The sequence below is a fragment of the Alligator mississippiensis genome, chromosome 3 (assembly GCF_030867095.1).
Source record: "Alligator mississippiensis isolate rAllMis1 chromosome 3, rAllMis1, whole genome shotgun sequence".
Taxonomy (NCBI): Eukaryota; Metazoa; Chordata; order Crocodylia; family Alligatoridae; genus Alligator; species Alligator mississippiensis.
Genome location: NC_081826.1, coordinates 125,380,920 through 125,396,711, shown reverse-complemented (window position 1 = coordinate 125,396,711; position 15,792 = coordinate 125,380,920). Strand labels below are relative to the sequence as shown.

Below are 15,792 nucleotides of genomic sequence, written 5' to 3'. Positions count from 1 at the left end.
TGCACACAAATATGCCTAGTTACTTGTTCGCTCATTCTGCTCATATTTTACAAGTGTAACTGAGGTGCCTATGAAAGCACTTGCATTTTTTACCTTGTGCAGACTTAGAAGTTAGCTAAAAAGTCTTGAGGCTTTAAAGGATTATATGAAAATAAAGGGTTATTAAGGGCTGGCAGGCCTTGAGAAATTATTAAAAATATACATGTAAATCATAAGATGGGCCTTGAGACCACCTTTTCAGATGCTAGCTTCAATTTTTACCAGGTATAAGTAACATCAAGTACAGACCTGCAGTTCTGGGGATTGCAGAAATTGAGGTCCAAAAGAGCCTATCCTAAAGACATGACCTTCATCATCTAGTCTATTTCTCCATTATTGTAGCACATGCAGATTCGATTGAAGGTATAGTGCACTACTAGTGCACGGGTGGCCAGTCTATGGCACATGTAGCACTAGCGGCATGGGCAGTTTTTGTGTGACATGCTACAGATAGATCAGGGAGCAGAAAGAGCAGCATATCAGACTGGGGGCACAGGTCAGGGAGGAGAAGGCAGAGCAGCAGATGGGACAGAGGAATGGGATTGGAGTGGTACTCAGGGAGGGCATGAGTCTTAATTTTTGGCATTTCTGATAAAAAAAAGTTGGCCCCTGCTGTCCTAGTATATTATTGGGTGTTAGTGGGTTGTTTGTAGGTCATAGCATGCAGGAGGGGCTGTTTTTGTCATCTGTTTCGTACTTAACTTCTGTTACATGATTGCTTGTGCTTGCAGGGAACAGGTCCCTTTCAGTATGATGTTACTATAAAATCAGGGGATTTTATTTTCCTCTTAGTTTTGTGTCTTGTCTTCCCAAATAACCCTGTTCATTTGAATCTTCTGTTTCTCTCAGATACTGAAAGACACGTCAGATGCTTACCTACATGGTGGTTCCTAGCCATTGCTCTTCACTGGTGAGGTACGCAGACGCAGCAGTGAGAAGAGAGAAACTACACCAGGCTTCAGATTTTGGACAATACAGCAAAGTTCTCTAAGATACTCAGTGTTTCCCCATAAGGGCTACAATGGAGACACTGTCCCAGGAGTCTCTACTGGAATGTCAGATTTGTTTCAATTACTACAGCCCGCGACGGAGGCCCAAGTTACTGGACTGTAAACATACCTGCTGCTCTGTTTGCCTTCAGCAGATGAGGACCAGCCAGAAAGACCTGAGATGCCCTTGGTGCCGAGGTATCACTAAGTTACCACCAGGCTATTCTGTTTCGCAGCTGCCTGATGACCCAGAAGTCATTGCTGTGATTGCAATTCCTCATGCTTCAGAGCACACTCCTGTCTTTATCAAACTTCCTAGCAATGGATGCTACATGTTGCCCTTGCCCATCTCCAAGGAGAGAGCACTGTTGCCTGGAGACATTGGCTGCCGCCTCCTGCCAGGTAGCCAGCAGAAGTCTGTCACTGTGGTGACAATCCCAGCTGAGCAGCAGCCTCTGCAAGGTGGAATCCCACAGGAAGTTGGAGAAGAGGAGCACGACAGGAGGGGTGTTGTGAAAAGCTCTACCTGGTCGGGGGTTTGCACTGTGATCTTGGTGGCATGCGTCTTGGTCTTTCTCCTCGGTATCGTGCTCCACAACATGTCTTGCATTTCCAAGCGCTTCACTGTGATTTCCTGCGGCTGAAAAGGGGCTGCTCCCAGAATACTCCTGTACGTTTATTTAGGGGCTAGGAAGGCGGTGGTGGTGATGGTGATGGTGATGGGACTGAGAGAGAGCAATGCATTGCAACATTGACCAATTACTACAGAATACTTGGCACTGGGCAGCCATTTGATAGTCGAAAGGCAATCCTGAAAAGGTGAAACATGAGACCTCTTTGTTAGAGTACAGAGAAAATCATGAGTGGTTTGATGGTAACAGCACTGAGGATGATTGCATGTGTCACCATATTCATTTATCAAAGGGACTGTAATTTATAATGATTTTTATCATGTTATGAGATTAAAGACGTCTACTTAGCTGGTTATACTGTAAAAGTATATGGTATGATCTCTCTTTTTTTCTCTCTCTCTCTCTCTCGCAACAAAGTAGATTAAAATCCCAAATGCTTTATGTATAGGTAGAGTGAAACATGAGAATTGGTGTATGACTCAGTAAAGATTATTCAGTGCCAGTCCACACACACATTTTTTTTAAAGGTGGGGGAGGGGCTTGTAAAAATCATTTAGTTGATAAGGCTTTTTATATATTTTCAATTGCACATAATTAAAATAAGTTAGTTGTACAGTAGTTTTTAAAAGGAAACATTTTACAAGCAATTGTGTTTCATATGTAATATGTGTTTGTCATTTGCTTTCCTTTTTTTTGTTTTCCAATGTAGCAATGCAAAATTCCCAAACATTATGTTAAATGGAGATCCAAGCTGGGAAGCAATAAAATGAAGTAGGTGGGAGATGTAATAGTGCAGCCAAAATGTTTCTGTGTAAGCCACATCACAGAGTATGGCTGTGAAGTATAAACAGTGGTCATGCTGTTTCATCTCGGGTCTGTCAGCAGGCTCTTGGAAAATTGACTTTCATGGGGATTAGTAGAGAAATGGCTCACAAGGAGAGCTGGGCAGCCTTCCTGCAAGAACCAGATTAAAAAAAAAAAAAAAAAAAAAAAAAAAAGCAGTTTGCTTAGACTTTGGGATCAATTTTGCCACCTCCTTCAAAGAAGTTGAATCTGTATAACAGAGAGCAGCGTGAATTATGAATAACCTCACTGAGACCTAGCCAACCTACCAGAGAGTGTGCTGGGTTTACATAAAGCTTCTAATTTGAGACAGGCCTCACTTGGAAGGTTTATACAGGAAGGGCAAAGGGTGGAATACAGGTACAGAGAGCTGAAGTGATGTTGCCCAGGGACATAGACCTGGGAGTGAAACCAAGCCTTGATCAGGTACTCAGTTGGTCTGTGCTTCTTCCCCCACACCAATGGAATCACATGGGTGTTAAATCTGAGAGAGCATAATTGGGCCCTTTACCTCATTTCAGAGGTACACATTTGAAACTGAAGCGGGAAGAATATTTTTCCCCCTGTAGGCTGATATTCTGACACTCGTGATAGCAGTTCACAGATCCTAAAGGATCAAAATCTTATGCCCTTAAGGTGAGTAACACCTGCTGTAAGAAGTCATATTCATTTATTGCAGAGAAAGTTTATATTCCCAGGGAAAGGGCATATCAGAATTGGGCTGAAATTTTGAATCTGAGTTTTGGAACTGCATGTATGTCAGAAAAAGCTCCAGTAAGGCAGTAAAGTCTATTGATTTTCCTTGTTTTTTATTGCTAGAGCAAAGAATAGACCATTACACAGGTATAACCTCACTGGGGAAGTGACCTCTGATCTATGACTAATATACTTTTTTAGTAGTTAATTTGAGATGCTTCAAGACCATGTAATAACACTGGAGAACATTGTTCCAGCTATACAGTGCCTAATTTAGGCCTATAAGATAAATCAATACTTTTGCATCAGTGTAACTAAATAGAGCTTGTTTCATGATGACCATCATTCTCATTTGGGCATACCGTGCAGAGTACATATCTACTTTAGAGTGAGATTCCTCTTCAGTCCATAAACATGCCAGCATTATTTTTTCATATGTATTAGCTAAGAATGGCATAGATGTGCCTAACTGTTAAGGTATTATATGTAAAGCTGCGTGTGAAGATGAAGCTTCTAGTAATTAATTAAGCTAATTTTATCTACTGTTGATTGTGAAGAAAATACCCCAGATATGACCTATTTGATACCTTCATAATTCCATGCAAGGAGAGTGTGCACAGATTTGTTTATGTGCCCGATTGACAAATGTTTGCCATAACCAAATTGATCAAAGGCAGCCACGTAAGTGGGATACAGAAGGATGGCACAGAAAAGCCAAATGCATGTGGTGTGAAATTGCTAACCTGTATTGCTGTTAGGGATTTGCATTCATGCTATGCTTGGTGGTCCAGTCCACTAAGGTCCTAACCTGATCTGAGGTAGATCCAGTCATGCCTCTCCACTGCCTAGCATGTTGTAGTAATTTAAACTTGTAGCAGAGGAACTATTGTGTACAGGTACTCCTCACTTAACGACCTACCTGTTTAACGACCGCGTGGATTTACGACCAGCTCTCCGAGCAGTCGGTATTGTACGAAACGTATTGTGGAAACGGCAGCGCGGCGTCTCAAGCCAAGGCACGCAGTATCAAGGGGCAGCTCCTCGCTTATCGACCAATTCACTTAACGACCTAGTCGCAGGAACGGAACTCGGTCGTTAAGTGAGGAGTGCCTGTATACAGAAAGCTGTTGGATCAGAAGAGCAGCGTTTTTACACCAACTTTGCTGTGCTCCTCATGAGTGCCTCCAAGAAGCAGGCAGACTAGAGCAGCAAGTCCAGGGAGCCCAACATGTCCAATGTTAACATTTGTTGCAACTAGACAATGTCTACTTTAAGCTCTTGGCGGAACAGGTTCTCTTCATTTTTCAAGTAATGGCTGTCTTAAAAAGTTCTACATTTTTGTCCCTATATGCAAAGTGCAGCATGAAGGACAAATCAAAAGTTAAGTTAAAATAGTGTACTGTATAATGCACTGCACAACAGGCAAATATGGGGTTCATCTGGTATTATTGCCATAGGTATCATATTAGCAGAATGCCCCATGGTATTATGTAACAGTACACTGTTTTGCTAGTATGAGTGTCTTCTACTGTTAGAGCCCGCTGAAATGCACGTCTGACCTAATTTCTGATCTGGACATTTGCCTGCTGACAGCCCTTGTGTGAGAGCAATAAGTAAAATCTCAAGATTTTGTGTGCGTGTGTGTATGTGTGTGTGTTAAAATGATATTTTTTTACTAGGAGTTACAGGCATGTTTCTTTTTTTTGCTTTAGTCAGTCTACCAATTTAAATTTGCAATTTCCATATCATGTTGGATCATACTGCCTTATGCTGACTTGTGTAGAAATGAGGTATGGTATCTTGTAATGTACAGTGTTTCATCATTTCTTAAGTAGGTTAGTTTTCATACGTTAAAAATGCAGTGTGAGCTGTTCCTCAGTCCAGTGTCTAGCATTCAAAAATGATAATATTGTCTATATGGATCTGAGTTTAAGAAAATGCCGATATAATTATTCTTGTGACAAAAAATGTAAATCTATATAAAACTCCATGTCTTCACCAAATTTGTGCCAAAACAAATCACCTCTGTTTTTCATCAATGTTTTGTGATCACTACCCGGTTCTTAGAATGAAAACTTTGTTTTTCATCAGTAATTCATGATCATTACTCAGTTCTTAGGATGAAAACTTTTTTTTGGTGACTTCAGTACTATTTTAACAAGCGTTATGTATACTAAGCATTTATAATACATTTGCCTGGAGTTATTCATGCACCTGTTTTAGAGGACACATTTCCATGTATGAATGTGTAATTTACTTGCTTGTTTAGCAGGGAGTCTAGCTTTTATCTGAAAGATGTCAGCTTCTGGATTTTTGGGGGTTTTGGGGTTTTTTTTTTGTTTTTTTTGTTTGTGCTTTCCTGACAAACTGAATTTAAGATTTACTTTGTGAAATTTTTGTTCAGTAAATTTTAAAATTCAGAATATGCAATTTTGGTATGCAGGATTTTTTTTAAATGTGATTAGTGATTGTTCATGCATTAACGAGCTGTCAAAGACCTTGAATGTTTTTGTAAATGTGGAGTAATCGTTAAGTCCAAATTTTCATCTTTATTAATGAAGTCCAGTATGAATTAAATATTAGCAGGAACAGAGTGCAATCAAGTGAATTATGGTCCCTCCATTTTTTTCATCCCTGGTGCAGCGACTGAGCCTGCAGCCAAGGCGATGGGGGGAGACAGAGATGCTGCCCACCCATATGATGCTGGGGGAGCCTGCAGCCAGGGAGATGGAAGGAGCCAGGGTTCTTGCTGATACAGTCCCTGTGGCGTGGAGCCCCTGACTGCTAAGGAGTTGGACAGCCCTGCACTAGATTACTGCATGACCTGGGCGCACAGCCTGTGCTTTTACCTTGCTTTTGCCTCCACACTCACAATTATTGCAGTAAGGTGACTCTACCACCTCATTGCTGAATGGCCAAAACAACAACCCAGAAACTTCATGTGCCTCCATGAATTCAAGCCATGTTTAAGTAAACCACTTTAAGCCGTGCAGGAAACTTCCATATTTGTAGTTAATAAATTTAGCGGGACCACTGGCTTTAATGTGTTTCCTCTTGCCAGCCCCATGGAATACGTGGCTTGACATTTTTTATTTTTAGACTTTTATGGGGGAAATGCATCATGATAGATGAGATCAAACATCACCCAGGAGGCTACTGGAAGGATTCATATACTGTAAAATTAAAGGGCTTTGTGCTAGGTCATTTAGCAAGGTAAGAGCCTAGTGAAGTGCTGCACATGCAATTACAGCACATTAGTGACCTTTACTGTACTCTCTGTTGTTGCTGAGTCCGACAGCTGGGATTATTCTTCAGTTCTTTCTTGGTGGCATTTTAACCTGTTGCATGCTGATAATAAACTAAAGTTCTTCTTTCACACTTCTCAAGTTGACCAGCCTGGCTGTCAATTCTTACCTGCTCCTAAGCGTCCCCCTCAAATAAGTATTTGGTAGGCCTGTGTGAAGTGGCTAGTATTCGCTTTGGATTCGGATTCAGCCGATTCGGGGAACAGTGATCCGATTCAGTGATTTGAATCACTGTCCCGATTTGATTAATCTGAATCTCTGAATCAGCCAGGCCAGGCCCATCCTCCGCACGCTTTCCCAGCCTGGCAATGGCTGCCCCAGCTCCCAGCTCTTTGGGAAAAAAAAGCTCTGACTCACTGGGTACTGTTGGTTGGGGGTAATCCCCGCTGCCCCATGCTGCATGGGGAGCTCTGCAAGAGCCCCCTGATCCCCCCCTTGCTCCCACAGCCACCCCACAGGTGCCCCGCCTGGGCCAGCTCTGATCCTTTAAGAAAGAAAAAAGAAAACATGAAAACCCCCCTGGATTCACCACTCCCTTTGGGCAGAAGATGATCCCTGCTGCCCCCCATTGCCCCACACCATGTGGGGGGCTCTGCACGAGCCCCCAGAACCCCGAGGCCGCTGCAGGAGTGGAGAGTCCTGGGGCTTTTCTCCAGGTTTTTTCCTAAAGGGCCAGAGCTGGCTTGGTTGGGGCATTGGGGGGGGATCAGGGGGTTCGTGCAGAGCCCCTCATGCGGTGGGGGGGCAGCGGGGATCACCCCCCTGCCTGGCAGCACCTGGTGAGCACCTGGGCTTTTGTTTTAAGGTACCGGGAGCTGGGTTGGGTAGGGGCTGGGGGAGCAGAGGGTGTTGGGGGGGGTGGCAGGGGTCCCCCCCATGGTCCCCTCCCCCACCCCTAGTATTTTCCAGCCTGGAGCTGGCTGCAGCTTCCTGTGGCAGGAAGCGGGGACTGCCTGAATCATCAAAGCTCTCTGAATCTTTTCCAAATATTTGGAGAGCTTTGAATCGATTCGAACCTTGTACTTGGTCCCTTGATTCGATTCGGAGATTTGGCCACCGAATCGGGCCAAATTGACTCACCACCTAAAGTTTCGCACATCCCTAGTATTTGGTTCCTGAAGCCATTTAGCACACCCATTTTAAAGTATACTCTTAATGCTTTGATAAATGCTTTATTTTGGATTTGAACAGTCAAGCATTCTTTCAAACCTAAACTGCATTTCACAGGTATTAGAACTAGCAGCAGGAAAAGTTATTTCCCTTCTCCCTCTTCCTTACCCTTCCTCCTATACAAATACCTCCCAGGCATACATTAAAGCACCCCTGCCTCCTCAGTAAGAGTATCACAATGACAATAAGGATGCACGTGTGTGTCTGTCAACAGCATAGGCTTAAGGAAAATACTGGAAGGCTGAGAAGAGTGCATATGCTGTAGCATGTGCTGCACTCCTACTTACGCAGAACAGCAAGGCTAGGGAGAATTATTACTGTGGCCTCAATAACCTGGAATGGCTGAGTACTCTGGCCTGGTGGTAGAGTGCATCCTGTGATAGCATCTTCCATGAGGACCTGGCATCTCTGCCTGGGTTTCATGTGCTGTGAGCTGCAGCTCCCACTGTGTCCTAACTTCTACAGACTTAGTGGGGACCACCCTGCCCTGCTGGACACTGAAGTTCCTGGTTCCCTGTTGCACAGGGCTTCTCAACCTAGATCAAAGTTGGACCCACTCCCTGGCCTGGTGTTGAGATATGGAGCCATTAAACTGATGCTTGCTGAGGGATTGTGTTAGAGCAGGGGCAGGTAGCTGAGTGTTGAGAGTATCAAGGGCTTATGCAATAAACAAGGAGGAAGGCATGAATGGTGGTGGAGACTCCTGAAATGAGCAAAATGTCTGAATGTGTCCAGAATGGAGATGGTTGAGAATGAGAATGACAGCTTTGGGGTGAACACAGGGTGCAAAGGAGGTGGAGCAGTGCTAAGGCCAGGTGCAGACATTACACTTTTACTGGTATAAGTGGTTGGAAACTGGTCTATACCTGTAACAGAACAGAAGTTCGGCACACATGGACTGACTTAAAAATGGCAGAACCCAGTCTAAGATTTGCACTCCCCCTCCCCCCCCCCCCCCCCCCCCCAAAAGGGCGAACATTTGTTCTCCTTGCTACTAATCTAAACTATGCTGGTTAAAGATAACCATGTAACTTAGGTCAATTCTGCCTTGGACTTTTTAAATGTCTGTACCTAGCCTAAATTGGCAGGGAAGACCTAAGCAGTATCCAGAACCATGTATATGTAGTGTGTGGAAACACTGAGCTCATTTGAAACAAATTGATTTAGTGCTCTCTGTCATATGATATCTCAAGAGTAGCTTGCACTTGAAACTTCATGTTTTGCTTTATGCAGTCCTTCAGTCCCTTCTAGTTTCGAGGCTGCATGTTTTGATAGTTATATTTTCTCCCTAATTAAGAAACTTGAGAAAGCCTGTTCAGTGTTCTTGAAAATGAAACAATTATTTGAAGAGCAACCACTTTGACCTGTGTGTGTGAATTGGTGTTAGGTCTTTTTGATAAATCAGTTCATTTTAGTTTTATTTGTATGTATGTAGAAGATACAGAAAACAGGCTGCCATGTCCCAAAACAAAAATGAGCTGGACTAACAACATTGGAAATGCTCATGTAAAAGCCACATAGTTATTTAGAAAGCTAAAGAATACTCTGTACTAACACCACTGTCCCATCTGTTTGAGAAACTGTTCAGTTTAAGATACATGCACTGGCTATTTGGTACAACTGTTGTACTTTGTTTTATATAGGGAGAAAATGGGATTTGATCAAAGAGCTGTTTTTTCCCCTACTATTTGACTTTCCAAATTCCTTAATTTTCATCAACTTGAAAAGTTTGAATAGCTGTTTGCCCATGAATGTTTGCTTGCCTACTTTAAGGATTATAAAAGCATGTGGGTAATGCCACGGGTAATGCCATATAAATATTTCTTTCCTGGTTCCCAGTTATGTATATTGGCTAAGTCTTTTTTTTTGTAGTTAGACCCATTTAAGAGGCATCTGAATCTGGCTCAAGATCTGAAAAACTCCCCAACCTATCAGGTTGCTTGAACCCAGATTAAAATACCACATCTTGGACCAAATCTAATTTGTACATAGGTTCTCAAGGATTGGAAACTGAATGTCCTGTCCCTATAAATAGCTAGATTCATAGCAGCTTTCAGCAGTGCACAAATATTGTAGTTAGTTCTCCTCCTCTTTCTAATGTTAAGGGGAAATATATCTAATCATTGTGAAAGTGTCTGGCCTCACTCCAAAGAAAAATGATATAGAATATAAGAAAGTGGAACTGATAGGTAGATATGAAATCTTTTAAACCAACCTATTTCAGCTGAAAGGCTTAGATTCCCATGAGAAGAAAGGCAGGCACAATTCTCAAAGAGGTCTATCCAGTTGCCAATTGAAGAGCTTATTTACCTAATTTGGAATAATGCTCACAAATGCTTCTCGAATGCCAAAGATATGCTGAAGAAGTATAGTCTTATAGGACTACAGAACCTGATTCAGGAAAACCTCTTCATTTGGAAAAGCATATATAACCCAGGGCTTTAAGCAGGTCCAAATATATTTAAGCAAATGCTTGATGTTTGTGCTTAAATTGTTCCTTGAATAGGGATGAACATAACCCTGTGCTCAAGTGCCCTCTTCAATTCTAGCTAGGCCTTGAATATTAAATGCATATGCAAAGTAATAAGCTTTGCCTTGGGGAAGAACATTATTTTATTTTGCAATTTAAAAGTAGATTGACTAGAAGATGCTTCTGTCACTGTAAATCCTGGAGGACAGCTGTTATCGAGCTTTTGGATGCAGAAGTTTGTAGTAACATTCCAAAATATTATTTCTATTTTAATTTCCCATTTTAGACAGACGAGTCTTCAACTCATCAAAAAAATCCCCCCCCAAACTAACCAAACCAAGAACATTGTAAGTGACAGTAATAACCCCCCCCTAGAGAAACAACCTGATTTTTAATCACTTTTTTCTGTGCTGCAGTGAAAATGCTAAGGCATTTACTAAACCTATAGATTGATGTAACTGAGCTTCTTGTTCATGTTCTGGCTGAACTAGTCAGCTGTAATAAGGCTGCATGTTTTTTTTTCCATCTGGGTTAGACAAGATGAGATCAGCACACTCCATAGCTGGATTTATCAGAGAGATAAGGGCAGTAAAATGTTACCAGTAATGAGTGTAATTTGTGCTGTACAAAGGATTGCAACATTTAATGCCTTTGGTCAGTCATTCAGGCAGAGCAAACCCATCACAGCTCCAGAGAAGTAAAAAAATCCAGTGTAACTGTCAAGACGAACAGTTAAATGGGGATTTTCTTTTCTTTTTAAAAATGAAATATGCCAAGCTTTGTCTGCATTTTTTATTGCTGATACTTGATTCGTCTGACTGCTTTTAGTTTGGGTCTTTTTGCTCCAGTCCTTTAACAGGAAGAAACAGCAGCTAAAGAACTGCTTGTTCTTCCTCATTACAGAAGACAGAATCCCTTCTTTTTTTCCTCTTAGTGATTAGATTTCCTTCTGTATATGCCTCGTTCCTGATGCGTTGTCCGTAAGTGCTACCTCTGTGCGGTGTTGTGAATGAAGTTAAACAATAGGAGCAGCTTGCTACAGAACATGGAGCAACCACAATTCACTTAATAGAAGGTGATATTTGTAATAACGTGTTTATCTGCTCTATGATCAGCCACATTATCCGTTTTAAAAAACAAGATACAATATTTCACACTTGAAATATTATGATCCTGATATAGAAAACAGAAACCCATCACCCATTAAAACCAAACTGAACATTAACCACAAAAAAAAAATGTTTTTTTCAGTTTGGTTTTAAAAATAAAACAGTACTTTCCTTGCATTTCTTCTTCTTTTCTTTCATTCATTTTCTTTCTTTCTTCTTTTTTCTTAGTAAGCACATCAGTGGCAGAAGTTTGAGATTTGATGGACTCTTTTGGGGAGGAGGGGAAACCAATGGAAATTTGTGACTTGGATTTTTCTGTCCTTGATATGTTTCATAATGTATATGTGTGCATCTGTCTGTAATATATCATAAATACTATAAGAGGTGAAAACTGTGGTGGCACCACAAATTTTAACAAAATGTCACATGCTGTCACATTTAAGATGCAGATTGCAATGTGCTCACACATTGCTGTTATGATACAGGAGAGTTTAGATTTTGAATTTTTGTAGTGATGTACACACAGATAGTTCTGAGATCATACCCAGGTCTTATCCTTCATTAAATAATTTGATTGGATCAGCTAATGAGGATCTTCATGATATGTAACATATGGAAAGGGAATCATCATTTTATAAATCTGCAGTAAGTAGCCGTTGATCAATAGCAGTAAAATAGGTATATGGAAAAATTCCTTGTTCCCTGAACAGATTGCTAAACTTTTGCCTTGAATCAGTGACCTGGGTTTTGCCTCGGGAAATACATTTTTCATTAAATCCGGTTTATGGAATTTGGCTCAAATGGATTGATTATGTGCGTCAAGTGAACAGGATTTGGCCTACTATCATTGTCAATGTGTCCTGAACTAGTAAAGTAGGAACTTTTTCCATCTCCCTAGGATGCTCCAGTCTAGAAAGGCATATTATAAATATCATTGGTACAGTCAAACACATTTGCATGAGGGCTCTAATAAGGTTGTATGCTTTGTTGTCTAGTGGCTATTATAAAAAATGATTTTAGGGAACCACTTAGGAGTAATGTGAGAACCATGCCAGACTCTAAGACAGAGACATGCTTTTCACACCTCTGTTTTCCATGACTTGGGGAACTGCTGTTCCTTATGCACACCTTTGTACTAAAAGGGAAAAACAGCCCGCAGGTTGGCCGCAGACCTAACTTGCTGCTCTTTTTACTGAGCAGTCGAGAGAATGCTGTACTGCTTACATGCTGTTTTGCCTTTCCTCCTTTTTCCTTTTAAGTTGTTTTTGTTTTGCAGTGCTTGAGATCGAAAGCAGACGCACACAAAAGAGTGAAGCTGTTTTTAAAATTCAGGTCATGTTTATACCATCTGCTCTGTATCTATTTAAATGTTGTTGGAGGAAAGCAGAGGTGCCCCCAATTTTCAACTGTGCTTCAAATGAGTCCCGGTGGAGTTCCTGTTGCAGAAACTAAACCTGGCTATGCAGAGGATCTTTGCGTACCTAGCTGTGTTTAAACCCTGGAAGTAAGCTGATGAGATGTATAGCTATATAGCAGTTGCTGGAAAATTCAAAGGGAACAGTTGCAGAGTGCTTCTTCTACCTATCAGACTGGGCATTTGCTATGGACAATTAAAACGAAAAACCATAGTCTATTGTGCCATATGGAGAGTTGTATTGAAAAGAGTAGTGATTGAGGCAACACACATAGCCATGTTCTCTGGGGAAGCCACTTGTCAACTTTCCAACCTGCTGTTCTACTGACTTACAATTGATTTCAGTTTAGATCATTTCAGATGCACTATTTCTAATAGCTCCAGTAGAGTTGCAAGCAAACTGTAACTAGCTGGTCGCAGAAAGCCAGTCACTACGGCCTACCTTTTGTGTTTTGAACTAACCTTATTAGCAGCACGGGCTATATTGGCAAATCCAACAAGAAGGAGTGAGACTGGGGAATGATTTGATTTGGCGTAAATAAGCTTCAGGAAGTGTTTAAAAATAGCTCAAAACAATCATGACAACTGAAAGGCCTCAGTGCTCCTCTGAAGATATATCTGCCTCTTTAGGCAAGTCTTTTTGCTGGCACAGAGAGATATAAACATACTTTTAGTGTGTATGCATTTGTGTTTGTGTGCGTGTATAATTTCTTTTACAAAGATGAATATACTTTATTTTTTAAATCCAAGTGAGAAATATCTATTCATTTATATTTTCCTAGGTTATGATTTCCACTCTGCAGCCTGTCTAAGTTTTCAATCCATTTTCAGTCCTGGTAATTGGTTCATGAGGGGTGTTAAGGTGGGGGCATCCAAGGTATTGCTGCAGCCCCGTGTTCTCTCCTTGCTGATGTGCTCCTTTCCTCTCTCCAGTTCTCTTCTCAGCGCCCACCACCAGCCCCGTTAATTATATATTCCAATCAAGCTAGGCTGATACTATCAAATGGTTGTTAACTGAAGTTTTTGACATGTTTTCATTTGCAATAACATACATAATTTATCTTAGAAGTGGTTTGTTTTTCTTTGAAGGGCTATGTAGCCCTATTGAGATAGGAGCTGTTGGGCTGTCTTGTCAAAATGTTGCCAAATGCTGATTTTGTAAAGAGGATATTGACTGCTGTTTATAAATCTGAATGTCTTTAAAAGCATTCTTTGCTTGCTCCTTTTGTCCTAGATTGTGTCAAAACAAAAAAAGTCTGTGAGTTTTTGTTTTTTCCCCTATACTAGCCCCAATTTTAACATATGGTATTTTTGTATGCCAATCTCTGGTGTCTTGTCCTTTGTATATGTGGAAATGTTGATTTTATGAGAACTGTTCAGACACATTTGCTATGATTAAAATCCTTTAAAATGATTTTCAATAGACTAGTGTGCTTTTTAAAAAAAAGAATGTGAAAAGAAGAAATCAGCCAGGACACTCACTCATCAGCTCCCCGGAGAACATTAACAGGGCTGGGCAGTAATAGAAGAAAAGCAAGATCCTCAGCCAAGTTTTATGTGCGTGAAGGTGACTTCCAAGTGGACCATAAGATTTGTTTATGCCTTTATAAAATAAAGTTATGGACATTTCTTTCTGACTCCTTTGCTTTTCATGGGCAACCCCACCTAAGCCAGCTCACTGCAATTTCATTTTTGCTCCAATTTGAAAATCACTGCCTAAATCACTTTTAGATTCAAATGCTTTCCCTTCCACCTTGTTAAAGTTGTCATATTCCAGGTACACTCATATGCGCTCACTTTACTTCCTTGAACGTAGTGGAAACCGAACTCTGTGCAGAGACATAGTTGACCCAGTGACATCAGTGGAACTCTGTTGATTACAGCAGCTGAAGATGTATTTTGATGCAGAGCAAATGTAACTTGTCCTATTTGACACAAGTTCCAAAATTTCAAATGAGGATGGATTGCAGTAACTAAGGACCTAAACTTTTCCTTGAAAAACTACCTGTTTTGAACTGTCATTTGCAACATATAGTTTTGTTCTCAGTTGACCCACGATGGAGGGACCAGTAGCAGCCCCATTGCCAGTTGAGTTTTATAAGTCAAGTTCTTGCTTTAGCACTGTCTAGATGTGCAACCAGTGAATTTTGTACAATTGAACTGGTCTCCCCAATTTTGCCATGTTGTAGCCAAGCAAGAAATGTAAAACTATGCAGGAAAGTTACAGAAGAAATGGCATCTCTGTGTGCATTAATTTCTAAAGGAAGGCTTTGCTGTCAGCAAAGCAAACAGGTTGCAGCAATCAGTTCCTTATGACTGACTGCTAGGCAGGGAGCATCCTCAAATAGTAACACATCCTTCTTCCCATGAAAGCAACAGAGGACATTTAGAAATGAGGATATTTGGCATGTAACCTCTGTGTTCTCTGTAGTACTTAGCGGTGCAAGTGCTAAACCTAAAAACTGGTGTTTTGGTCCCTTCCATCATGAAACTTAAGAAAAAAATAGCTTTGGTTTCTACATTGCATGTTAATATACAGGTTTCCCTTGCTTTATGCGTACATGTGTTCCTGCAAAACAGCACATAATTGAATTCGCATGAAGGGAACCTACTTTACAATGTAATAAATAGGGATATGTTCCAAGACCGCAACTGTACTGACCCCCAGACCCATTTTTACTACTTTTGCAAGACAGTTTTGGTACTCAGTACACGCAGGTACTATCATAAAGGGGACAGCAACTACAGAAACAAGTGTCGCACACTATGAGCGAGGAGCACAGATCCATACCGGAGACTATATTTTGGTGTGCATCACTCCCACAATGCACTGCACAAAGCAGCTGACTGTGGGTTTCCACCACACAGATCGCATAAGAGGGAACTTACCTCACATATAATGAATTTTTGGTACAAAAAGGGTCATCGCATAAGAGTGCATTCGCACGTACAGAGCCCACATAAAGTGAGGGAAACCTGTACATCTGCTGAGAAGAGAGATCAAGTTCAAGAGAGAAGTTTCTTTGACTGGAGAATTAAGACCTTTCAGCACTGTGAAACTTGGCCCAGATAGACAGGGCTAGATTTTGATTTTGTATACCTGAGCATAAATCAAAAGAAACTAC

The 15,792-nt window shown here is 41.1% G+C and overlaps 1 protein-coding gene across 5 annotated transcripts in view; it reads left to right on the top strand.

The window, feature by feature from the left end:
* RNF152 (ring finger protein 152) overlaps positions 1-14,081 on the top strand; it is a 72,655-nt gene extending 58,574 nt beyond the window's left edge. For all 5 annotated transcript variants that reach the window (XM_014606985.3, XM_059724374.1, XM_019490503.2 and 2 more), the window contains one exon: positions 889-14,081. In XM_014606985.3, the coding sequence (XP_014462471.1) occupies positions 1,061-1,672 (612 nt within the window). In that variant the 5' untranslated portion in view covers positions 889-1,060 and the 3' untranslated portion in view covers positions 1,673-14,081. The remainder of the gene's footprint in view (positions 1-888) is intronic.
* Positions 14,082-15,792: the final 1,711 nt, after the last annotated feature.